Below are 25,394 nucleotides of genomic sequence, written 5' to 3' on the forward strand. Positions count from 1 at the left end.
TTCAATGACCTCCCTCCCCAGACACCTGCTGTCTCAGGATCCCAGGCTGAGAAAGGCAAGGGGCAAACCCCAGATGTAGCAATGCCTGGAGTACATCTAGGTCACAAAGTGTTCTGAGGCTGAAATTGGGAAACCAGGCGGCAGGAACGTCCCAGCTGTCCCTGGAGACGCGTAAGGAACATGATGGGTAGGAAGACAGTTGCAGTGCTTGGCTTCTCAGGGATCAGTTAGCTCCTCTCCTGCGGGGTGGGGGATACAGATGAAACAACAACCTTAAAAGGAGGTTCTGGGAATCATCCAGGTCGAGCCTCACCCATTTTTCTACTTTAGCATTATTTTTGTAGAGTTGGCATGCTCCGGGAGTAATCTTCACTCACTGGGTAAATATCAGCCAAGTCTATTGAAGATTTGGCATGGTGTCCTGTAGTAGTGTCTCAAAGAGGCATCACCAGACTGCAACAGATCCTTTGCCTGGAGAGGGAGGGCTGCAGTTGTGCCTAATATGGAAAGAGTCAAAGCCCAGAATGTTCCTTCTGCCTGGCAACAGTAAGTTGTGAAGGTTTTTTGCATTCTCATCCTCAGCATGCAAGTGTTTCTGGGGTGGAGGCTGGCATTCCCAGAGCTGGGCCGATTCCTACACACATGATGTTAATGAGCATCACACAGTAATTACCATGATGATGGGGCCCCTTGCTAGCCACAGAAACAGGATAGAGGCAGTAATGTACAAATCCTGACTCAGAACATGACATCTCATTCTGAGCTATTTGGATGTCTAAGTGCTTCAGTTCAAAAACAAACACATTTACCAGTGGGGCATCTTAAAATTATGCCATAAAACTTAGAGACTCCACCCTTAGAGAAGGAGAGGGGATTCAAAAGTTCCTTATGTTCTTAGAAAAGGCAAGTTTCTACTGTGCTGAGCAGTCTTTGTAAGGATCGGATTCTCTGGTGTATATTCTGCGTTTCTGGTGTAGCTTGGATCACTCACTGGTGATACGTTTCTCCCCATATCAGGGTAAACAGAACCGAGTGTAAATAGTCCTGTTCTTTCCATTTGGAGATTCTTGGGAAACTAGCTTTCAGGAACATACTTGTTTGCGCTAAGAAAGGCTTTGAGAAACAGATTTCATTATAAAATGAACACACGGACGGAGGAGTTACAAACCTAGAGTTAGTGGACTTGTCGAAACAAGAAGAGGTCTTGACGGTTCATCTCAGATGTAACAAACATTGGCACTGACGAGAAAGGAAAGAGCTGATTAGTCCCCTCCCTTCGTCACAAGAGATGGGACAGACAGGCCGCCGGGTCCTGCGTGCTGAGGGGTTGATGGCACATGGCTTCATTTTCCTTGCCAACTCTTAGGAACTGGAAGTGGAGCTTGGGTTCTAGTAAGGATTATGAAGCCTTGTCAGGAAGTGTCTGGAAAGAGTGCTCTGACGCATTAACATAGGCCGCCATGTGTGGGAAGCAGTGGTGCCTTTGCCCTAAAGCAGGATCAAGAGGGATGACCATCAGTGCCTTCCCCTGCTTTCTCTCAACCCTGAAAGGCCCTGTAAGTGTTCAGTGACTTTGACGACACCTTCACTTTACAGCCCTCCGTCAGTTACCAAGGCACCAACATTTCAGACCTTGGCCGTTGTTACCCGGGCACAGCTGAAGGTTAGTTAGGCGGCTCCTTGCTAAACCTCTGGCACAAGAGCTATTTTCAGCTTTGCTGCGGCAAACGTTACGTGTCAGACCTGACAGAGCTGACTCTGTGGAATAATAGTGGTACAATGGGAGTTCCTGGGCATGTGTATTGCTGACTGTGTGCTACAGGATGGTTTTTCATCTGACTTCTTGTGAGCATCCTTTCATCTAGAAGAGAAAAGGCTTGGGAACTGCAAGGGATGGGTTCTGATCCGGGTGCTGCTTTTCTTGGCTGTCTGCTTGTCTTCTGGAAAGTGGGGCATTTCCCCCAACCTATCGGATGTTGTCAGGACTAGGAGTAAACTAAATAAAACAAGATTGTAGTTTTTATCACTGGGTACACTCTCAATCAGTGGGAGGACTGTCCTCGTGGCAGGTACCTCAATGGCTCCTGGTTTGGTTGCTGGGTTCATTAGTACATGTAGCTAGGCTTCTGAAAGCCCATGACACTCTGAGCTAGGAGACTGCTGTGGTTTGTGGGGGGGAAAATCCATCCTGTTGCCTGTTTTCTAAGTCAAGTTTTATTGGACCACTACTATGCTCTTTCATATATAAATATGTCCAGAGAAGATGTAAATATTTCCTTTCTGGCCCTTTACAGAAATGTATGCCTACCACTGCTCTAGTATACAACTGCTCCCACCATTAGAGTTGTGAGGTTTCTGAATTAGCTGTATTTATTTCTTTGTGTCTGTTGTTTTTGTGCAATTTAGTGAAAAATGCTGAAATAAAAGAATCCAAATAGTGTTGTTGTAGTGCATTCTGCTGGCTGTCCCCCAAATACCTAGCTTTCCTTTCTTCCTTTAGCACTAGAATCCTGGTTTCAGCCACTAATGTCTGACCTCTTTCCTAGACTCTCAGTTACAGTACCTTGTCCTAGCTGGTAGGAGGTGAGTGGAAGTGGTGTATACAATGCATAGGTCCATGACTTTGGAGAGAAAGGGGAATATTTTCTTGATACCATTTCTTCTTTATGCCATGTGGTGATGTGAATGAGTGAACTGAGTAGCTGAAGTTACTGTCTTGGATTATTTGGAAGCAGTGTGATTTGAGAATCACTGAGCAATAATACAGAAAGGGTCTGGGTTTCTAACACTATGGATATCTGCATATCAGCCCTAGACCTTTAGGTTCAGCTATTACATAGATAAATGAACTGCTTTCTTGCTTAAGCCTCTGTTACTTGGACATTTGATAGAGCAGGCAAACACATCTTACCATGTACAGCTGTATATTTCTATGAAAATTAAGTTGAAGGCATTTGGTTGGCAAGGGTAAGTTGCTGTGAAGTTGGGTAGGGAGGAAGGTGGAGGTCTTGGAAGGAAGGGGGATGAATAGTATCAAAATACATTGTACAGAACTCTCAGAGAGTTTATTACAACACCATTTATAAAGTGTAGACAGAGCCAGGCAGTGGTGGCACACACCTTTAATCTCAAAACTTGAGAGGCAGAGACAGACTAAGTTCCAGGACAGCCAGACTTTTTTGTCTCAAAAAACAAACAAAAAAAAGTGTAAACAGAACAATCACAGGGCAGAGAGATACATATTTTAAAAATACCTATATAGATTGTGTCATTAAGTTTTTACTCATCTGTAAGTGAAATTAGAAATTAAAATAATATCATTTAAAAATTCTTATATAAATATATGTAAGAAAATCAGTTTTTGTTCCTAGCTCTAAATCAGTTGATGACTTTCTTAGTCTCCAGGACTTATTCATAAACTCCCTGCTTCCTGGATTGAATTGGATACTTTCAGAGTTGTACTGCTTGGTTCGTTAATCATAAATCAGCCTCCAAGTTAAAACATGAGTCTGTGAATATCCAGATTCTGATTAACATGATTTAAAATTGATCCATAACCTAGATCATATTGACTAAGAGCATTTGTTATGTAATACTGAAAAAACACATTGCAAATGGCCACTGTTGGTAATAGGGGATGATGGTCTTTAAAAACCCAGTAATGAAAATCTGATAATGATTTAATTACTCAAGGTAGTTGGGCCTGACATTTAGCTGTAACCAGTGTTTTGGTATATTCTCTCCAACTCCAATTTCTGAGATCTCCAGTGCCATGAAAGTCCAAGGTCTTTGACCTAATTGTATGCAGTGTTTTTAGATCTGTATTTTTGTAACTTTGTCACACAAGGAAAAAGCGTGACATATGTAGGTGGTCCTCCCAGACCAAGTCTGCTGAGTCTGTGGAAGCCAGCCAACAGAACAGCTGTTCCAGCTCATGGTTCCCAAGGGCCTGGTAATCAGCCAAGCCATCAGAGCAGCCCATCATAAATGAAAGATGAAATAATTTACGGTTTTAACTTTCCTCGGTGATAGAACCACAGACATTGATAGAACCCGACTGTGAGATTTTACGTTTTGATGTCCTTATCACCCCAGAAAGGAAAACTGTCTTGCCCTTTTGCCAGCCTACTAGGAGGTCTGTTGTCTGGGAATCACTGGGCCTTAGATCTGACATTATGATAGTACCTGCAGGGCCGCTGACAGCTGCTGTCCAAGATGCCCCTGCCCATCTGTATCCCCAGGGATGTGCTAAGCAGTGTCATTAGTGTTGCATATTGCTTCCCTCTCTAGTTAAGATATAGTTCTAAGTCCATTTTCATAAAAAAGTAAATACCCATTTCATAGAAATAGAGGACTGAAAGTGTTCCGTTTCCTCCTACTTCAGACTTAAGATGCTCTTGCAAGTATGAAACCTAGGGCCTACAGATATCTCAGAGGGGACTATGATTCCAAAAATCAGTCAGTGTCTGATTATGTTCAGCTCCTTATTTACAGCAAAGAAACCCAGATTCCTCATGTGGAATAGTGAGACCCTTTAATGCCCACCCTAGTGGGAGCCATGCTATATAGATCTATTTTTCCCCCACCTCTCACAACCTTTATCATAATCACTTAAAAGGATACAAATTTCACTAGCTCTTAGAATACCAGTGAGTTGATTAATGACAGAATTCACAGAAATGGTTCATTTCTCCACTAGTCATCCATTTGTATCTTTAAAGTATTTTATGGGAAATTGATATAAAAATTATATGAATCCAAACATATATTTAATGTTTGTGGTGTCTTATGGCTGTTGGAATTGGACAGTTTCATTTGTGTAGCCCAGGGAATGGTGCCGCCCACAGGAAGCAGATCCTTTCACGTCAATTAATGTAATTCCTCACTGGCATTCTCAGAGGCCCTTCCCCCAGGGTGATTCTAGATGTTTGTAATTAAAACTAACCATCACATCACCAAAAAATAACTCAGAACATAGCATTCCTAGCAAAGCCATGATGAAGATCTCTCCCTGTTTCTTTTGTATATTGTTTATTTAAAAGTTATTGTTCATCAAAAAGAAGTGGTTTTCTTTTGCCCAGCAAGCCCATTAGTTTCATTGGCTGTGTCTGCATTCTCAAAGATTCATTACCTTTGTGGCTTTCACCCAGGGTATGGGTTCCCAAGTAGGTTAGGATAAAAACATCTAACACCCTATAACTGATCTGCTTGCCTGTGTGAAGCCTGGCCATGCTCTGTAAAGGGATGTTCTACAGTGATCCTATTTTTGTGGTTCTGGATACATCAAACCCAGGAAAAGTAAATGATTGGGGTTGATCAGAGAGCCAATTTTTCTATATTATTTTTTTTCCAATCTTGTTCATGTTAGTAACATACCATTTACAAACAGAAAGTAGAGTAATTACTACTTCTTATTAGCTGTGTATTTGTGCATCTGTATATGCCTGTGTACCAGACAGACAGCATCTAAAATCATTTTCCTACCAAGCAGACAGTAAACAGTGACCCTAACGGAGAAGAGAAAGGGTCGGTCTCCCAAATCTGAGGAGCTGTAGTTGATGGGCACGTACATATGACCTCCTCATGCTCTCTGGTATCTCGAAAGTGATTTCCTGAAAGTGATTTTGGCTAGCACCTGATCTCCAATATACTGCTTGACATTTTACACACAGATAAATTGCAGGTGGCAGTCATTAAATTCCCCTGCATGCAGCTGGCAGAAACTTGAGCCAGCTGAGAACCCTGGTGGCAAAGATAAGTATCTGTCACCCACAGGTAAGAATGAAGGAGCTGAGATGAGCAGGCACCTCTGTCACTGGTGTGGTTCAGTCTAGACTGTCTCAATCTCCTTTTGTTATATTGTATTCACTTTCATTTGTGAACACACACTTTAAAAAGGGAGGCTTCTGGAGCAAATTAATAGTGTGCATGGAAATGAAGCAGTAGATGGACTCTTCACTGTCTGCAAGCAGCCCTTCTTATATATACACTCTGACCTCTATATCATATCTCAGATACACTGAAAGATTAACCCTTTCCATTCACAGGCAAATTCCTATTGTTATTTGTGTGTATAAGGAGGTGGAGGGAATATATTCCTATAGAAACATCCTCTGCATCAAGCATTCTACTACATTATAGTTTTGTTTTACTGTAGGTCTTCTCATTGGGGATTAGCTTCTTTCCAGACTTTTGACAGTGTTTGGGGATGTCACCTCACATCATCCTTTTTCTTGATTGTGCACCCCCCTCCAAATTCATACTGTACCTATCTTCCTTCCATACTGCCCTTGGGTACTGCATGGTGCTAATTTCCCATCAACACATGCACTGTTTACACCATACCTTATTTTCAAAATCTGCTTGAGTTTAGCAAAGCAGAGATACCATGTTGAAAAAGCAGTTATTTTTGTGACTGGTAGGGTGTGGTCGTCTTCATAGGGTTGTGTTCTTTTAAAAGCTACTGGTTATATCATTCAACTGCTGGCTTACCTATAAAGAAAAACGAGTAGATGTACTCTTTAAAGAAAGGCCCAAGGCATGAATGCAATCTACAGCCAAACAGTCCAACACATTGGTTGGTAGTTGATATCTGTATTGTGCATGAGAGTCACCAGGTTTGGTCATACCCTTGGTTACCGTATCATATGCATCAAAATTAATTTTCATTGGCCTTGATGTTAACCACACTTTGGAATGACTCATTAATTCTGAGTCTGGGCTGTACGCATTGCTCAGGCCCAGTACAATGGGGCTAGTTGCTAAAGAGCAAAATTAGGAATTAATGTTGTTAACTATTTCTTTTTTTTTTTTTTTTTTTTCAATTCTAAGAAACATATTGAGGAAAACTGTCATGAGTTTCATACATCTAAACCAAAGGTCAAAAAGCAGGGAGGGGACATTTACTTTTTAGCCGAACTGCAGTAAATCCTGGACTGTAAATTTGTCGGAAATTGCAGGTCACAAATAGAACAGGAAGTTAGCACACTCACTCTGCAATAAGTTTTCTTTCCCTGAAGCCTGTTTCTTGACTCTGCTTCTGATCTGCGCTTTGAGGATAGGGTGGAAATCCTTCCCTGCTTAGGGACAGTGAAGTGATTGATCAAATCTTGGCCTTGTGTTCAAGATGGAAGGGCGAGTTAGTCTCCTACAGGACTGTCTCAAGTAAGTGAGACATTACCTTATGTTTGTGAGGGACATTACCTTGCTCAGGCCCTTAGCTTATAGACTCTAGTTATTAAACACTAACGAAAGTGGAAACATTAAAAATGCCTGGTTTCTGATCCTCTAGCACTTGAAAAAAGTACCACACGTAGCAGTCTTCTAGAAGTGTCCTTCTAGATGGCGGATTAGATCATCTGTGCCTCCTCATGCCAAAGGGGCACTGCTTAGCTTGAAATACTGGGGGAAGGAGGGTCTTAGAGAGTGACCAATTCCTGCTGCTTTCCAACTTAGAGAGGGGGAAACAGAATGTGTGTGTGTGTGTGTGTGTGTGTGTGTGTGTGTGTGTGTGTGTGTGCGCGCGCGCGCGCGCGCGCGCGCGCGCGCGTCTATGCAGAACACTAAGTGGGACTCAGCTTCCCTGTGTAGGCAAAACAAGCACCCAGCTGGCGCCTCTTTGTCCCTGGCCCCGGGGAGAAGCTGCTCCTTTGCTAATTAGTCTGAGAAAGTGAAAGCTCAAATTGAGTGCCATGTAATTTTTTAATCTCCAGCTTGCTTGGTTAATCCTCTGGTTGACACATCCCATTTGCTGTGTCATGGCTCTGATTCTGTCTTTGTCTTGGAGAGAGACACTCCTGGTTGTGAGTTTGTTCCTCCTCCTACATATGTTCACTCATGGAGGGCATAGAATGTCTCCAGAGGATTAAAAAAAAAAAAAAAACATTCCGACACATTACACGGAGAGATGTTAAGGTCTGTCACCAGATACTGACTGACCTTTCTAAGAAAAATTCAACGGGAATTAGCATCAGCAGATGGTCACTAGCAGTGAGCATGCGACCCTGAGTCACTAGCTGAGAATGAGAGGTCCCTAGGCCAAAACATATTTATAGGTGTGAGGGCTGCACCAGCTGTTTGTCACGGTTGCTAGGTGACAGGTTATCCCAAATCCCTTTTTAAAAGTTTGTCATATAGGACAATGACATGGCTAACTTTCTGAAAAATCCTGTCTAGCTTTGATGTACATTTCCTACCTACAATAAAATCACACTGTGAAATAGTTCCCCAGCACTGCTCTGCCAGGAATCTTCTAAATATGTTTTAAGATGATTACTGGGTCATGAATTCATATATGAGTATGAATATGAAAAACCTACAGAGTTACCTGAAAGGGGTGTGTGTGTGTGTGTGTGTGTGTGTGTGTGTGTGTGTGTGTGTGAAGCACTGTACCGACTGAGCTATATCCCTCACCCTTTTTGCATGCCACAGAGAGATCAGAACACTGGCCACAAATTCTGTAATGTCATTTAGAGTCTTCCAGGGCGTCAGCATTCCATCAACCATTGCAATAGAATTTCTGCAAGGAAACTGTACAGAATTCAGGACTGACATGAACATAGCCATACATGTTCCCCACCCCCACCCCCCTTGTTTTCTCTTGGGTAAAATGGAGGTCACAACACTAGTCTTGACCTGCAGGGTGTTGTGATGACTTGGTGAGGGAAGGGCATCACGTGGAGGTGAGCTGAGACAGTGCTCGCCGATAGAGTGCTTAGCAAACCGCAGCCATGATCATGATTATGCAAAAGGATGTAATTTAGTCTGAGAAGCTGGACTCAGATTATAGGATTGCTTGTGGGGACTGCTTCGAAATTGCTAATGCGCTTGGAAGAGGGGAGAGGAACCTTGATTCCTTAGGCTCAAGTTTCCCCTGGAACCCAGGCTGCTCTTTACCTTCTTCCATTTTGATTGAGTTAGCTTGCAGTCAGGGATGGATGCCCTTTGCCACTCACCTCTGGAGTGATCTGCATGTTCCAGTGTGGACAGCGTGCTTCCTGTGCCAGGCACTCCTGTTCCATTAATACTGTGACCTTGAGCCGCATAGGTGAAGAATCTGGACCTCAACTTCTTCAGCAGTGACCTGGGATATAAGAAATCGGATGTGATGGTTTAATGAGGTTACTGAGTTTCTATGAGGCAGGGGAGTGCCTGTCCCCTGGAAGGTGTTACCTGTTGCAGTTCATGCCGCCCTAACCCCCTGTACTTGAAATGGTTTACTGCACTTCTTTGAATTGTTATTCAGACGCTTTGGCACTTTCTCAACTGAAAACTGCTACCTTAATAATAAAAAAAGTCTGGCCAATCTTTGTAAGTTTATTCTATAATTTTTAGATAGTTCTGTCTCATAATTTAAGACATGCAATTTTCCATTATTTCAGCTAAAAAGCATTAGTACTCTATTTTGCTACAAATACCAGGAAAAAACAACAACAGAAAAACAGCTTCATGTAAAAAGAAATTGCCTTCAGTCTCAGAGATCATCATGAATGGCCTTGCTTTGCACATTGCTTCTTGCCTTTTGATCCTAAGAGTACCAAGAATTCAAACTGGACCCTTAAGATTCATTTATATTCCACCCCTGCACACGTGCAACACACACACACACACACACACACACACACACACACACACAGGGTTGGTTTTTCCTCCCTCTCTTCACCATCTAGTCTCTTTGGTCATTATCTTCTTTAATCTAAAGTTAAAAATATATGAAAGAATTTGAGTTTTGATATATTAAAAATAAAGTTTTGTTTTGAAAAATAGTCTTCAGTTTTAAAGATATTTTTCTGAAGTGAAAAGTCTATAAACCATACAGCTATAGTTTTATCCTATAAAGTAGTTAACAAGTTTGTCTCCTTTATCCAGCCCTCAACTTAGTTTTCAAATTAATTTTTCTCTAGTTAGCCTGAGATAAAAAGCTATTTCTACCATGTGACTCTCATGTGTGACGTAAGTGTGTGTGTGTGTGTGTGTGTGTGTGTGTGTGTGTGTGTGTTCTCAGTCACTGTTTCACTCATGTAAGCTTACTGGTTGAGGGCTATGGCTCCTCATTCTAAGTCTCTGGAGTCAGGAATAGCACAGCATGCACTTGGCATATACTCACTGAGATAAACAGACGGAGTGCTAACTGCAAGAGATGCTGCTTTTTGAAAAGGACCCCGACTCATTTCTTTCAGTAGCCCTGCTACTAGTACTCAGAGTGAAGGAGACATGCTACCACATCCCCCCTTTCAGAAGGACAGTTTATTTTGAGAGAGCGCTGAGTGTCAGGTTTCCTAATCTTGGAGAACCCCCTAATGGAGAATACTGGGTCCTGCACCATGAAGACACAGACAGCCCTTGAGAATCCCATCAGGTTATGTGCTTAAGACTACAGGCAGGTCTTTTTACTGGGCATGGTAGCACATGCCTATATAATTCTAGCACATTGCGAGTATAAATCTGAGAATCAAGAGCACTAGGCTGGCTTTAGCTACATAGCCAGTTCAAGGCCATCCTGGGCTACATGACATCTTGTCTCAGAAACAAACAAACAAACAAACAAAAACCCAAGCAAAACACTTCAAATTTTGCTTTTGCTAACTCTATATTTTTAAAGATTATGTGTATATGTGTGGGTCTATGCACATGACCACAGGTGTCCAAAGAGGCTAGAGGTGTAGGATTCCCCCCTGGAGCTGGAATTTCAGGCAACTGTGAGCTGCTTGAGGTGGGTTCTTGGAACTAAGCTCTAGTCCTAGGGAAGTACAGCGCATGCTCTTAACTATAATATTGAAGGAAAAGTACAAATCAGTGCAAAACACACACACTAAAGGTGAGAAAAGCCATTCAGACCCGTTTGACTTTTTGCAACCTATTGACTGACTTTGGGTTTGTGTGGCCCTTTGGGAACCTGCTTGTAAACACTACTTACGGGACCAGGGTGCAGCTTCGCTCAGGGATGAGTCTTCTTGGGTTTTGAGCCAAGACCCGGTTGGGCAGTCCATCAATGACTGTGGGTTCGAGGTTTTTCTAGTCGCATCCGTGAGATGAGGAGTCCTTTGGCCACAGACACCTTTCTGGACCTTCCTGACAGCCCTTTTCTGGTGTCTGAGATCCTCATAGGTGCAGCCATCAATCAATCAGCTCAAAATACCAGGGGATCGACTTGTAGACCTACTGAGGACCCTGCCTCCTGTGTAGCATTCTATTCACCCATCTTTGGCCTGCAAACTACCTCTCGGATCAATTCAAGGAGGTGGCAGATCCTATCTGGGGGGCTCCTCTTTGCTCCGGGGCCCGGAAACTCTTTAGTGCAGAGGAGCTGGGCAATCTTAAGAATCTTTGTTTTTCATGTCAATGTCCTTCTTCACCCAATGCTCAGAAAAGGGAGTAAATCTAGCTCCTGACATACCAGTTTCTCTCTCCCCCCGCCCCGTGTGTGTGTGTGTGTGTGTGTGTGTGTGTGTGTGTGTGTGTGTGTGTATGTGTGTGTGATAGAAATTCAACATAATTTGCTCACAATGACTCTTAGGATAAGAAACATGTGGCTCAGAAGTACCTAGGACTCTTATCCATGCAAATTTCTCAGCTTCCCCCGAACTGCTCATTCAATATCTTCTCCAGTGAAGCCCAGGCCCATTTCAAGAGCTTGGGTCCAGACTCACCCATTGAAGAACTCTGAAAGGTGGAACTCAGCACAGCGTGCATTTACTAGTTGAAATCTACCAAGGCCACTGGCTTAAATTCTTTCAGGACACAGCTCCTTCCTGTTGATAAAAGGGGCTGCTTGTCCAAGGAGCCATCATACTATGTTTACAGGGGAAGCCATAAATTCTTCAGCTGTTGACAAAGGACTTTGAGGCTAAGGGTTCATCAGTAACTTGCTTATTTTGCTGGTAGAATGTCACTTGTGCAAAAACACCAGAGTATTTTCTTTTGAAGGAAAACTTAAGCAAATGGCGTTGAGCCATTATTTGTTTCTTTTGGGAGAGGAAGATTTGCAGGTTCTAGGGCCAAGCCTCTTTGGAGGCTAGTGTGGCTTCGAGGAGACAGGGGTTTGTGTAGTGAGTTAAACAACTCCAGCTAAAGGCATGGGGAGCATGGGGAACTGAGGCGGGAGGAACTAGGGGTGGCGCTTCAGTGGACCTTCTCTGTGGCTGCACTGTGCCACTGGCTTACTGGGCTGAGGAACACAAGACACTGGGAGGGAGGGAGAAAGGGAGGGAGAACCCACGAGGAACATTGCTTTCCTCTGAACCTGGAGTTGGCATGTCCTGTCTGGGACACTAACACTGGTGGTCACTAAATTCTCTCCCTTGGAGGAGTCTTCATCGTAGATGGCATGTAGTCTTTGATCAAAAACTTGGTAACATCTCCAACTGGTTTGAAGGATAAAAGTGCATTTCACTTCCCTATATGGTAGCTGGGTCTTGCCTTGCGTATCCTTAAGTACCAAGGATGATGACGAGACAGCCATGGGAAAGATGTTTCTAGTATTCACAGAGATGATTTCTCTGTTATATGTTCCCCAGGCTTTCTAAGAAAACCTAGAGTTCTGTGATGGAGCAACTGTGTGCGCAGACGTCACTGGTACTAAACAACCATCAGCGCCACACACGGGTCTTAGTTTCCGCTGAGTACTGGATTCTGCACATGCTCTGCTTTCCTGGAAAGGGTTGTTCTTGCATGAACCCACACTGGTGTTGGTCAATCACTGCTCTTTTCTCTTCATTCCTGGAAGTGGGGAAACAAGGAATGTTCCTTATTCTCAATAACATATTATTTTTTATTTTTTGAGGATAGCACTGAATTTATTTGTCGTTTGAAGAGTTACACTGTTTAAGTAGAACTGTATTGGAAATCAGGAATCTTGTTCTTGGGTCTTGACTCTGTCTCTAAGTGGGTGAGACAGCTTGAGTAGGTTTAATGTTTGTCTTCTATAACATGAAGGAATATGAAAAACTGACATTATGTCTGACTTCATTCCAAACTGTATGATTCTGTGTTACCCATTCAAACTGTGCTGACATCAGTTAATGGCTGACTGACTTGGAGGGAATAGAGATGTGTGTTTCTATAATAATCACTGTCTAATTTGTTTTTAAAATCTGATTTTTATGTGTATCTGTGGACCACATGCATGCCTGACGCCTGTGAAGATCAGAAGAGATAGCTGATCCCTGGGACTGGAATTTACAGATGGTTGTGAGCTGCCATGTGGGTGCTGGGAACCAAACTTGAGTCCTCTGAAAGAGCAGCAAATGCTCCTAACTGCTAAGCGATCTCTCCAGCTCCTCACTACATAGTTTTTTGTTTTTTGTTTTTTTTAAACAATAAACCCCAGTGATCAGTTCTTTTGGGTCCATGTCTCATATAAAATGTGTTTCTTCATCTCTGAATTCAGATTTTCTATTCAAATCCTATCAAATTTTATTTGGTACAGTATGAACATTTATTCTTATCTCCAACATTGATTGCCTTTTCCCATAATCAGTTGGTTAGATAATAATTTGAAGCTGTATACAATGAATTTCTGTTTGGGCTTATAACAGTTGAATTGTCAATAAGAATTCCTTGTTATGCTAATGTCAATGTTGGAAACAAAGGGACGTGCTGTTTAAAAATGTCACATGAGACTTTCTCAAAATGGAGACATTAAGTGGCTTCTCAGATCAGAGAAAATCTGTTACAAGGTAGATAGATATTTTATTACCAGCAAATGATGTAATCTGTAGACAGAGTGAGAGAAACAATAACATAGAGATCGAAGCTTTAGAAATATGAGTGTGTTCATCATAACGAAAGGCACAAAGGGGAAACTTCACCATATTTCATTGAAAGTATGAACAAATTAACAGATTATTTCCACTTGAAGTCCATCAAAAAGACCCTTAACATGGTCTCTGTAGCGGTAATGTAGCATTACATGAGGCCAGAGGTTCATTTTCAACATCAGGGCATTACTTAATAAAAGATATAATGTCATCCTAGAAACATGAACCCTAAAGGCAGATAGCATTCTGGCAACTGAACAAAGTAATGTCAACTTAAAAATGATTTTTCATGTTTTTACTTAACAGATACATTATCATTACTTCACAAGTAAATAAATGAGGAAAAAGCTAGAAACATTTGTATTTAGACAGTAATGTATAAAACAGGACCTTAAGTGAGAAAATTATTCATGAAATAAAATTTACATTTTAGAACTAGAAATACATTTTAGTATAAAAGTTTGAAAAATAAAGTGCTATATATATGCCTCTACAGACACACATATGCCCATATGTGTATGTGTAGCTTTTGTTAGCTACAGTATATTGGTTTTCACATCTCCATGGCTCAAGTCGAGAAGCAGTCTGTGATCAGGACCTAAGTATCTCCCACCTGACTGGCTCATGTCATGGTCCTTGCTTCATCCGCTTCCTGAAGTAACCGCCAATTTGATTTGAAAAGTTTCAATTCCATGTATTTGTTCATTGTATTGAAGGGAGGCCTGTGTGTGCATGCAATGGGCACCTATGTGGAAGTCAGAGGACAACTCGTGGGAATCAGTTCTCTTTACCATGGAGGGCCGGCCCAGCAATTGACCTCACATGACGAGGCTTAGCAGAAGGTGCTCACCCTGCTGAGTCATGTCATCGGTTGCTTAAGTAACCTGTTCATCCCACCACACTGCATATATTCTTCTGAGGTTTCCTCTACTGATATTATCATTATGAAGTTGATACACAAACTCAATGAGTTCAAATCACTTTCCCTGCTGTTTTATCTCCAATTGCTTGAACACAATTCACCTTAGTTCCTCATTCTCCTGATAAAAGTATATTTTAAATCTGATTGAAATAACAAAATGTTCATCTCATTTTAGTCTTTAAAAACTAATGCTCAAATCATTCTGTTATGTTTGTGACTGACTTGGTGGAACTATATTTGCCAAACAGTTCAACTATATTCTTAAATACAGATAGTATAGAAAAACGGAAATGAAAATGTGTGTTTGTCATCCTCATAGTCCCATTAAGCTGAGGAGTGGTCTAGGCTGTGTCAGTAGCAACAAATCTGCCATATCTGATCAAATAACCCCAGTTTAACAAGCTTGCATTTCTTCATCCATGCTGATTTTGCTCTCTTGTGTAAAATCTTACCCCATTAAGCAGACATACTGGTAGGATTTTGTTATAGATAATGGCTTCTTTGCCATGTTCTTAGTGTTCTTATAATAGGTCTGGAATCATTAACCAGGTATGCAGACCTGGTGCATGATTTGCTCACTAATGAAAATAGGCATGCTCGCTGGCTCAAGTGAAAGGATATATAAACTAATTCCCGAAAGTCAGATATCCCCACACGTTCACTGCTCATGACATGTAAGAAGTCTTTTGGCAGATGTCCACCTGGTGGAAGAGCCTCAGCTTAGGCAACGAATTTTTCCGGGATTATCTGGCAGAACATCTGTTGAGGCAAAGAGAAAGGAACATGGAACATGCCCTTCTCCTTTCAGTACTCTGGCATTCATTTACACTTAGATTTTAATTAATTGATTGAGGCAATGGGGACTGAACCTAGGGCCTTGTACTTGGAAGGTAATCATTTCACCACTGGCTCATCTATAACTCTAGCTCTTGTGTGTGCATGTGTACTCTCTAACTCCCCCCCCCCTTTCTGCTGCTGGTGTGTGTGTGTGTGTGTGTGTGTGTGTGTGTGTATTTTTTGAGACAGGGTCTAGGCTGACCTTAAATTTACTCTTTAGCCCAGATAGGCCATTGGCTTGAAATTCTCCTGCCTCAGCCTCCTGGTTAGCTGCGATTACAGGCCTGTATCACCAGGGCCAGCAAACCTTATATTAAATTTTTTTTAATTAATTGAAAAATTGACTCTATTAAAAGTGTTAACAAAACATGTATATTCTGTTATTCCATATGTACATAATTTCCCTATAGCTGAGCACCAAGAGCCAAGGTCATTTTGCTTTGGGGCCACTGGGGTTGATGAATCCAGGTATCAGCCTTGTTCTTCCATGACAGTTCACTAATGCCTTCTGCTGGGGTCTTCACTGAATTTGTTTATTATATGCCTGTAACTCCTTGATGCCACAGCCATGGCAGGAGGAAGTTCCCTCTCAAATAAGGAATTTGAGATGATTAACCAGAACTTGCATTTTCATGAGTTAGGATTGTGAAAGTATGTTTTAAGAGATTGATGCCACTGTCTGTTCATAGAATGGTGGAATTCGCAAGTATCTTCCCTCTGGAGTGTTTCTAGTGCTCAGGTCACTGAGATTCTTGTGGGAAAACAAGGGCAAGGGCATGGCACTCTGCCAGCCTCTGTGCCACACTCAGCACATTCAGGATGAAAAGATACTTCAGGAAAATTGGGAGCATTGGGCTGCTGAGATGGTTCAGCAGGTAGAGACGTTGATGCAAAACCCCTCCCAACCTGGGACCAATCCTCAGAATCCACTTGAAGGTGGGAAGAGAGAACACACTTCACACTTTGAGCCCTGACCTCCACTTCCACCCCATGACATGTTTACCCACACATATAACACAGCATGAGCATGTGTAGGCCCATGCATACTAATTTTTTTTTTCAAAATTTAAAAAGGGGAGGGGGCTGTTATTGTAAGACACCATCAAATTAACAGTTTTCTAGAGTTGGCCAAACTACCACGTATATTGAAAACACATTGTATTATTAGTAATGATCTGTGCGGTATCCCTACTTCTTTAAACGTGCTGTGGATTGAAGTTTTCAATAAGAGTTTCAAGGCCCAGCATGAGCTGTGGCTCCTCCCCACGACTTTATCCATTGCTTTTCTCTAGTTCCCTTGACCACCCTGGGGCTAAACAGGGTAGTGCTTTAACCTTTTCCCATCCTAGGGTTTCTACATATACTGTGGTGTACTGTAGTCAACAGTTGGGGTAAAGTGCTAACTCATTCCAGATCTGAGCTGAAAAATGACCTCTTTAGAAAACATGCCTCAGAGCCCCAGCCCTGACCTCCCTAATGTTCCCCATGTTGTGGTCAGATAATTAACTGTATAGCTTGTTGTTTCTCTTGGTTGTTGATTCTTTTGAGTTGGGTATCTGACTGGTTTAACCCTCTGAACTCAGAGCATAATGAAGCCAACGGTAATCTTCAATAAATATTTGTTGAAGCCCTGAGTGTTCAGTATCCGATAAACACTGTTGTTGTTGTTGTTGTTGAAGTTCAATTCCATTCCCTCTCTCTCTCTCTCTTCAGCTGGGAGGTTATCAATTCCAAGCCAGATGAAAGACCCAGACTGAGCCACTGCATTGCAGAATCATGGATGAATTTCAGCATATTTCTTCAAGAAATGTCTCATTTTAAACAGCAGAGCCCTGGCAAGGCAAGTTTGGAAATGCTCAGTGTAATGTGGGGACAAATGAGGTGATGTGTTTTAGCTGGCAAAGACTCTCTAATTTGAACATACTGTAGCATAAGAGCTGGCTTCAGCAAGGCTCAGACATGGTCACATGTGAAGTTCTTAAGCATTTATATTTTCTAGAGATTGATTAAGCTCATTACTAGAAGGAATTGTGATTAGCCTTTGCCATACTTAAAACCTAAAAGAAATGGAAAGGGGTGTTACTAAGAACTTTGGTTATCATCTGTGGTCTAGTTCTGAAACCAAAGGCAGTTGAGATAAGCATGTAGTCCTTTTAGGGTTTCAGAGATAATTGAGTCTCACTTGCAATCTCAAAATGTAGTAGAGATTCTGGTGTGGTTTATTTTAAGGAGACTTGCTGAATGTGGTGGATCACAGTGATCCCAACACTTTGGTAGGTAAGAGGATCATGACTTCAAGGTCAGCCTGGGCTGCACTGCAAGATGCCCATCCCAAAGAGGAAAAATGAAGACCCACACAAGCTTTGGCAGAAACATTCATTGTGCTCACACAACTGGAATAAGAGTTTTTTTGGGTTGTTGTTGTTATTTTTTTTTTTTCTGATGAAGAGAAAAACCCACTCAGGGAAGAGTCTCAAGTGATGAAAGGGATTGAGTGGAGAAGTGCATACTGGAAGACTGGGGTCTGTGGCTTCACTTGAGTGGGGGGCAGGGCCATCAACAGACCTTGCTGCTTCCTGCACTGCTTTTAAGATTAAATTATCCACCAGTAGTTGGAAGGCAGAGCTAAAAATATCAGCATTGGGTTCTCCACGTGCTGTGTACAGGCAGTCCCATCACTTCACCAGTATTGAGTAATAGAACAGAACAGCCCTTGGGAACATGTGCACATTGAACTGGCAATGCTTGTATTCATAAGGATTTCTTTAACCATGAACAGTCAGTGTTAGAATTGGTCCACATGAGGGGCTTGACGGATTTTAGTGCTTTCTTGACCAATATGACACGATTATATGTACTTTTAGAAGTACATAGAAGCTTCTGAGCTTGAAATGCCGGCTTTGGATTGCATTCATGTGCCCCAAGTCCGTTAGTTGAAGAGGATGAGGCTACAAAACATCAGAGATAATAAATCCCTTTGTAAAGCCAACTTCTGGGTGTATGGCTATGTCTTTATTGCCTTATTTTTTCCTTCAACTCCTGACGTTTCTTCATTTCTAGAATTCCATATTCTCTCAAGGGCCCGTGCTTTTTCTGAATTTGACTCTTAATTTTGTCCCATGTGTTCACCCACACTCTCTGTTAGCCAAATGGAATGAAATACCCATTAACCTGAAGTTTAGAGTCCTTGTTCTTTCCCTTAATCTGTTCTTGACCAGAGATATATGTCTCTTCCTATTTTTTTGAAAGCCCCTCAATGAATTTGCTTGGCAGTTTAATTCAGCACTTCTATTTAAGATAATACATAAAATTAGATAGTTTATGAGTAGATTGTAAAGAGCAAGTAAATACTTAAAAGAGAAGACTTTTCTGTCTTGATGTTTCTCGTGTGAATCAGAACAGTTTTCTATAGATTGTTTTAAATTTTCTTTCTCATTGACAGAGAGAAGGAAAAGAATTAGGTGTCACTGCAGAAGTTCCATTTCATTAGCATTTAGTTTTGAAATAACCTAGATGTGGGTGGATACAGTTAGGAAGGATTATGATGTTTACAGATTGATGCAGAGGTTTCCCAGAAGAACCAATGACGTTAGATCATATAGGGACTCTTATCACATGTTTTGACCTGTCTGTGGATTTCAGTGGTTCTGTGGTAGTAGTTTAAAGCACGGATTTACTTAGGAGGCTGAGTAAAAGTTGTTCCTGGGACGTGTTACTATTTGAGTCCCTGGCACCTGGCAGTGATATATCAACAGGCCTGAGTAAGTGAACTTGTCATTCTTAGTGACAGAATTAACTCCCCTGCCTGCAAATGAATTACAATGAAATGTTAAAACGCTTCTTTAGTGTTCCTAAGTACAAAGAGTGCTGTTCCAGGTACGTGTGTGACATACATAACAGAACACGTATAGATACCTATCATGCAGGTACTCTACAGTGTCTTGCTGTTTTGCCTAACTGTCCCATGCTATTTCCATTGCTTCTAGTTTTGTCTCCTGGTCTGCAGTGTGTGCACATTTTTTACAATCTTGGGAAGTTACATTCCTGGAGTCATACTCAGCTACCTACTGTGTAAGTATAGTAGTACGCTTTGCTTCTTGGTGTGATGCATACATCACTAGTGCTTCTCGGATCTTGTGTAGCTTGGAAGAGAAAAGGTGTGCTCTGACTTATCAAACAAGTCGCCCAGTACGTGACATTTCTCTTGTCTCCTAGAGACATTTAGATGCAAACAGTTGGAAGAACAGATGCAAAATGCAGGATCATAAAAATGTGAAATTATATCATTGAATGTATAGCTGAGCAGTATGTTCCGCTCTGCACATACACTGGCACTTCATGCCTTCGTACATGGTCTGTGGCACCAAAGATAAAATCACAGTGAGAGACCACTATATCTTTGTCAGAAATGTCAAGTAAGAAATGACACAAAACAACTTGAATTCTCTCTTGTTGGTGGTAGGTAGATAGGTAGAATGGGGCAGTTGTTTCAGAAAACTGTGTGGTTGGCTGTCCCACAATTAAGTATTTACCTAAGAACATTCAAAATAGTGGTTAGTAGCCAGGCGGTGGTGGCGCACGCCTGTAATTCCAGCACTGGGGAGGCAGAGGCAGGTGGATCTCTGTGATTTCGAGGCCAGCCTGGGCTACCAAGTGAGTTCCAGGAAAGGCGCAAAGCTACACAGAGAAACCCTGTCTCAAAAAACATAAACAAACAAACAAACAAACAAATAAACAAACAAACAAATAAAAATAGTGGTTAGTGGAAAAAGTGGATCAGTGGTTGCTGAGATGAGTTGGGTGGGGTCGGGGAGAGGCAAGAGACAGAGAGGAAGGATTAATAAAGACACGAGGATATTTGCTTGCAGCAAACTGTTCACTTTCTTGATTGTGTCAAGGACTCTTAGTTGTTTACATGTCAGGACTTATCAAATTGTGTACTTTATGTGTAATGTGTTGTATATGAATTATGACCCTGAAAAAAAATCTTCAAATTAAATATTCTACTTTTCCTAAAATACATGAAGATCTGGTACCATTACCTCTGGGCCAGGCAGTACATCTGCTGACCTCACATTTCTTTCTTAGGCTGGCTTTTGAGTTTCACAGTTTAAAGATAACTGAGTAGGAGAAGACATAGCCCAACAGCAACAAAATAAGAAACACTGAAGATACAGTGAGGCCAGCCTTTCTCTTGTCCTAGCTGATGGCTGGAGCTCACATACAGTCTTCCAAAGAGAACTTGGAGTATTTCCTTGATCTGCATTATGTAGGAAATAAGTGAGAGAAGTGCTGGGAGAGGAGAAATGGGGACAAGACATTCTCTAGCTGGTTTGTGCTGAGCCCGACTACAAGCCCAGCAAACACCACGTAACACCATCCCACTATCCCTGAGAAGAAGCTGACTATAGGAAATGATTTCTGCATGGTAAATGGCAATAATATATGAAGGTAATAGTTTAGTTGAGACAAGTGGTTATCTTAAACTTTCAGGGTAGACAATTAAGGCAAAAAAAAAAAAATTAACCTAATTCCAATTGTAAAAACAATAGCTGTGAGTATAATGTGTGTGTGTGTGTGTGTGTGTGTGTGTGTGTGTGTGTGTGTGTGGTAAAGTGCATTTTCATCATAGGGTAAGAATAGAGAACTTATTGATGGAGGGATTACCCTAAGAACAGTGTTACTGTTTTCCCCATGAATTAAACAGTGTCCTGTAAAATACTAAACTATAAGCACTCAAAATGAACACTACCTGTATTATTTTCTTCTTTCTATTTCAGTACTGTTTGCTTTTTTGTGTCCGCTGTTTAAATGTAACGATATTGGACAAAAAATATACAGCAAAATCAAGTCCACTCTATTGAAACTAGATTTTGGAATTGGAGAATATATTAACCAGAAGAAACGTGAGAGAGCTGGTAGGTCAAGTTTGAATATTGGTTCTATATGTGAAATGAGGCTTTCGCTCAGTGGTACTGTAAAAGCTCAACCCCCAAAGTGTAATCTGTGTAATTTTTTTCTTCTAGTGGCTTTGATTCTTTTCTCAAACGTAATGTTGAGTAAATTGACTTTTCAAATATACATTGTGCATGTTCCTAATGACCGAGAAGGTGTGATTTTGAGGGTCAGAGCTGGGGGGGGGGGAACAGCTGCAAAAGTGTCTGCTGGATATGACACAGCAGTCACAGTCACGAACTCAGTTAAGTAGAGGGACCAGCACAAGAAATGCGCAAGTCTGCGCCTGTCAGCATTTCATCCTGGAAGCGGGAAGGGCTCCCACTCTTCTTGGAGGTATGATGGACAGTTATCAGTGGCTGTGGGAAGGCTGTCCCTCTCTGCCATAGTGTGACACTGGTACGTTGTCCATGTTTCAGGACATACCCTCCCACCCATGCTTATCTAGGCAACCCTGCTTAGACTCAGGGGTCACACACGATGACAGCAAGAAAGGAGAAAGGAGACGGGGGGTGGGGGGGGGGGGGGGCACTTCAGCAGGAGGATGGGGATGAGAGGGGGGAGGGAAGGAGTCAAATCTGTTATACACATACATGAAACTGTCAAAGAACCAAAGCATAAAGAAATCACAAAATACACACATTGCAGGGGAAGGAGAAAGGGCTTCAACGACTGTTTTGTTGTTTGTGATGCACTTTATTTTATCTGGGTTGGATTATTGAAAATGTCAGGGGTAAAGGGAAGTGTGGAAGCCATGTAAAATCAGACTAAATTAATAAGGGAGGGGGTGGTTCCAGTGTAATTAAAAAATATATGTATATATCATATCTCTACTTATCTATCTACTTATCTATCTATCTATCTATCTATCTATCTATCTATCAATAAACCAATCAATCTATCCATGGCTTAAGAGTTTCTCAGACTATAGTACACACCAAAATGACCTGGAGGCAGCATGCAGCATAGAGTAGGGCTCATGCTCTTGACTCAGGAGGTCTAGGACAGCAGCCGGGAGCCTGTATTGCCACAGAATCCCCAGGGCTGCTGCTGCTGCTGCTGGATGGTGCTATGAGAACACAGACGCCCACCATTTCCCCTAGAAAACAAATATTGGCAAGTATGTGAAGCTTCTTCAGTACAAACACTTATAGAGGAGAGCTAGGATGTATGGCTGGTTGTGAGGAAAATATATGTTAAAATAAATGCACTATATTCTAAGCTTGAAAGGAAACTAAATGCTTCCCCTCTTTCCCCCTCAACAGAAGCAGATAAAGAAAAAAGTCACAAAGATGACAGTGAATTAGACTTTTCAGCTCTTTGTCCTAAGGTATTTTTGGTTAATTTGTTTCTGTGTGGTTTGGCCATTTATTTACAGAAAGTAAAATAATTGTCCTAATAGATTTATATATAACATGGGTTATCCTGTTTTACAAGATGGTTGGATAATCTCAAAGGAGAGTGCTCATTGCTTTTTTTTTTTTTAATTTATTTTAAAATTTAGGGGATTAGTGTGGACTCCTTTTTAATAAAATAATTTTTTTCAGTTTAAAATGTGCCACTGGTATTTCTGTTGACACAGATTAGCCTCACGGTTGCTGCCAAAGAGTTATCTGTGTCAGACACAGATGTGTCAGAAGTCTCTTGGACTGATAATGGGACCTTCAACCTTTCAGAAGGGTACACTCCACAGACAGACACTTCTGATGGTAAGCTGATGTTCCTGGATTCTCTTACTTTGATTGGTATTGAATACATGCAACACTACTCAAATTCCGTCAACCGCTAAATGGGTAAATAAAGTGTGGACTATTTGTACAATGGAATATTACCAGATTAAAAAGTGAATGAAGTATGGATACGTGCTGTAGCATGTGTGAACCTCGAAAACACTGACATCGTTCCTATGATATGATCATATCTATCCTCTTTGTCTTAAGATAGATTATGATGATGAACAGTATATTAGTTACTTTACCCATTGCTATGATAAAGACCCAATAAAAGCAACTCAGAAAAGACTTGATTGGAGCTCAGAGCTTAGGGGTAAAGCCCGTCACGGTGGGGAAAGGGGGGTGGTGAGTGCTGTTCTAGCTGAAGTAGTAAGAACATGAAGCAGTTGGTCACGTTGCATCTGCAGTCAGAAAGCAGACAGAAATGCATGTTGGTGCTCAGCTTGCTTCCTCATTTTCTGGTCTTTTTATTCAGTCCAGGGCCTTAGTTCATGAGATGGTGCTGACCGCATTGGGGTGGGTCTTCCCTCCCAGTTATACCTCTCTGGAAACAACTTCACTGACGTGCCCAGAGGTGTGTCTCCTAGGTAATTTTAAGTCCAATCAAATCGACAATGAAGAATATCAGAAACATCAAAACTTTACTTAAAGCCCATAGCTCGTACATACTAGGCAAAGTTGATTGTCTTTGCAGACATTATTTCATGCAATAGGAAAGCCAAAGACACAGGAAGAATGTATAGTGTTTGTTTACTTGCCTCTGGAGAGATGATTCTGGTAGACCGAGGAAAAGGTAATTTTAGACAGCTCTTTTTTTTTTTTTTTTTTCCTGAGACAGGGTTTCTCAGTGTAGCTTTGGTTCCTGTCCAGATCTATCTCTGTAGACTAGGCTGGCCTTGAACTCACAGAGATCCACCTGGCTCTGCCTCCCGAGTACTGGGATTAAAGGCGTGTGTCACCACCACCGCTCAGCTCTTTAGACAGCTCTTACTTCTTCTAGTACTTATGCATGAATCTCTGCTACACATTTTCCAGATCTTGACCGGCCCAGTGAAGAGGTTTTCTCTCGAGATCTTTCAGGTTTTCCATCTCTGGAAAATGGCGCAGGAACAAATGATGAAGATGAGCTAAGCCTCGGCTTACCCGCTGAGCTCAAGAGAAAAAAGCAACAGTTGGATGGTGGTCACAGACCAAGCAAAGATGAGCAGTCAGCAGCTGGCCTTGTCCTTCCTCTGAGCAGTGACCAAGCCCTTCACTTGATGAGCAACCTGGCTGGGGACGTCATCACAGCTGCCATGACGGCTGCTATCAAAGACCAGCTAGAAGGGGCCCAGCAGGCATTTGCTCAGGCTGCACCCACTCTAGGAGAGGACACAGACACCGAGGAAGGTGATGATTTTGAACTACTTGACCAGGCAGAGCTAGATCAAATTGAGAGCGAACTGGGACTAACACAAGACCAAGATGAAGAAGCACAGCACAGTAGGAAGTCTGCAGGCTTCCTTTCAAATCTACTTGGAGGCCATTAATCTGGGAATCAGCTTGCAGCAAAGCTCAGATGAACCACCCAAAAATTTCAGACAAGCAGGGAAAAAACAAACACAAACACACACATACACACACACACACACAAAAAAAAAACAACAGAAAAAAAATGAAATTGTAAGCTTTAATTACGTTAGATTTTTTTTTTCTTTTCCCTTCTGTAGTGAGTTGGATATGTATCAGCTGATAATGATAGACTGATATTTCTGATAGCTATTTTTATGTAATAAGCATGGAAATGAACTTTATAGTTACATATATACATACTGTGGAGTCATAAGTGAATAAGGGTTGTTTTTAAAAAGAAGAGAAAAAACCACCAAACCCCATCAAACTTAAGATATTTCTATAAGTATTTTTTTCTTAATAATTTTCAAGCATGCAGAGATGTATCATAACTTGCTGAAAAGTAACAATTGTGAACAAATGTTGTATCAGCTCCCATATTGCTCATACTTGGAAGTAGTTTTTCAAACCTTGTTAGATTTTAATGAAAAGAGGGGAAATTATTGAAATATTTGTAGTTGAAGGGCTTGGAAAATGCTATCAAAATTAATTTTCTAGGAAAAACTTTAAAAATAAGTACTACCTATAGCCTGAAATAATATTTCCATGGTTTTTCTACAGCTGTAGACTTAGGCTTTA

At 41.5% G+C, this 25,394-nt stretch overlaps 1 protein-coding gene across 1 annotated transcript in view; it reads left to right on the forward strand.

Annotated features, from left to right (window-relative positions):
- Retreg1 (reticulophagy regulator 1) overlaps nucleotides 1-24,838 on the forward strand; it is a 127,467-nt gene extending 102,629 nt beyond the window's left edge. The window contains 6 exon segments of the mRNA XM_036207210.1: nucleotides 17,230-17,356; nucleotides 19,503-19,587; nucleotides 21,297-21,434; nucleotides 22,737-22,801; nucleotides 23,054-23,180; nucleotides 24,240-24,838. Of these exon segments, the coding sequence (XP_036063103.1) occupies nucleotides 17,230-17,356; nucleotides 19,503-19,587; nucleotides 21,297-21,434; nucleotides 22,737-22,801; nucleotides 23,054-23,180; nucleotides 24,240-24,733 (1,036 nt within the window). The 3' untranslated portion in view covers nucleotides 24,734-24,838.
- The last annotated feature ends 556 nt before the right edge of the window (nucleotides 24,839-25,394 follow it).

Source organism: Onychomys torridus, chromosome 15 (assembly GCF_903995425.1).
Source record: "Onychomys torridus chromosome 15, mOncTor1.1, whole genome shotgun sequence".
In the NCBI taxonomy this organism is placed as follows: Eukaryota; Metazoa; Chordata; class Mammalia; order Rodentia; family Cricetidae; genus Onychomys; species Onychomys torridus.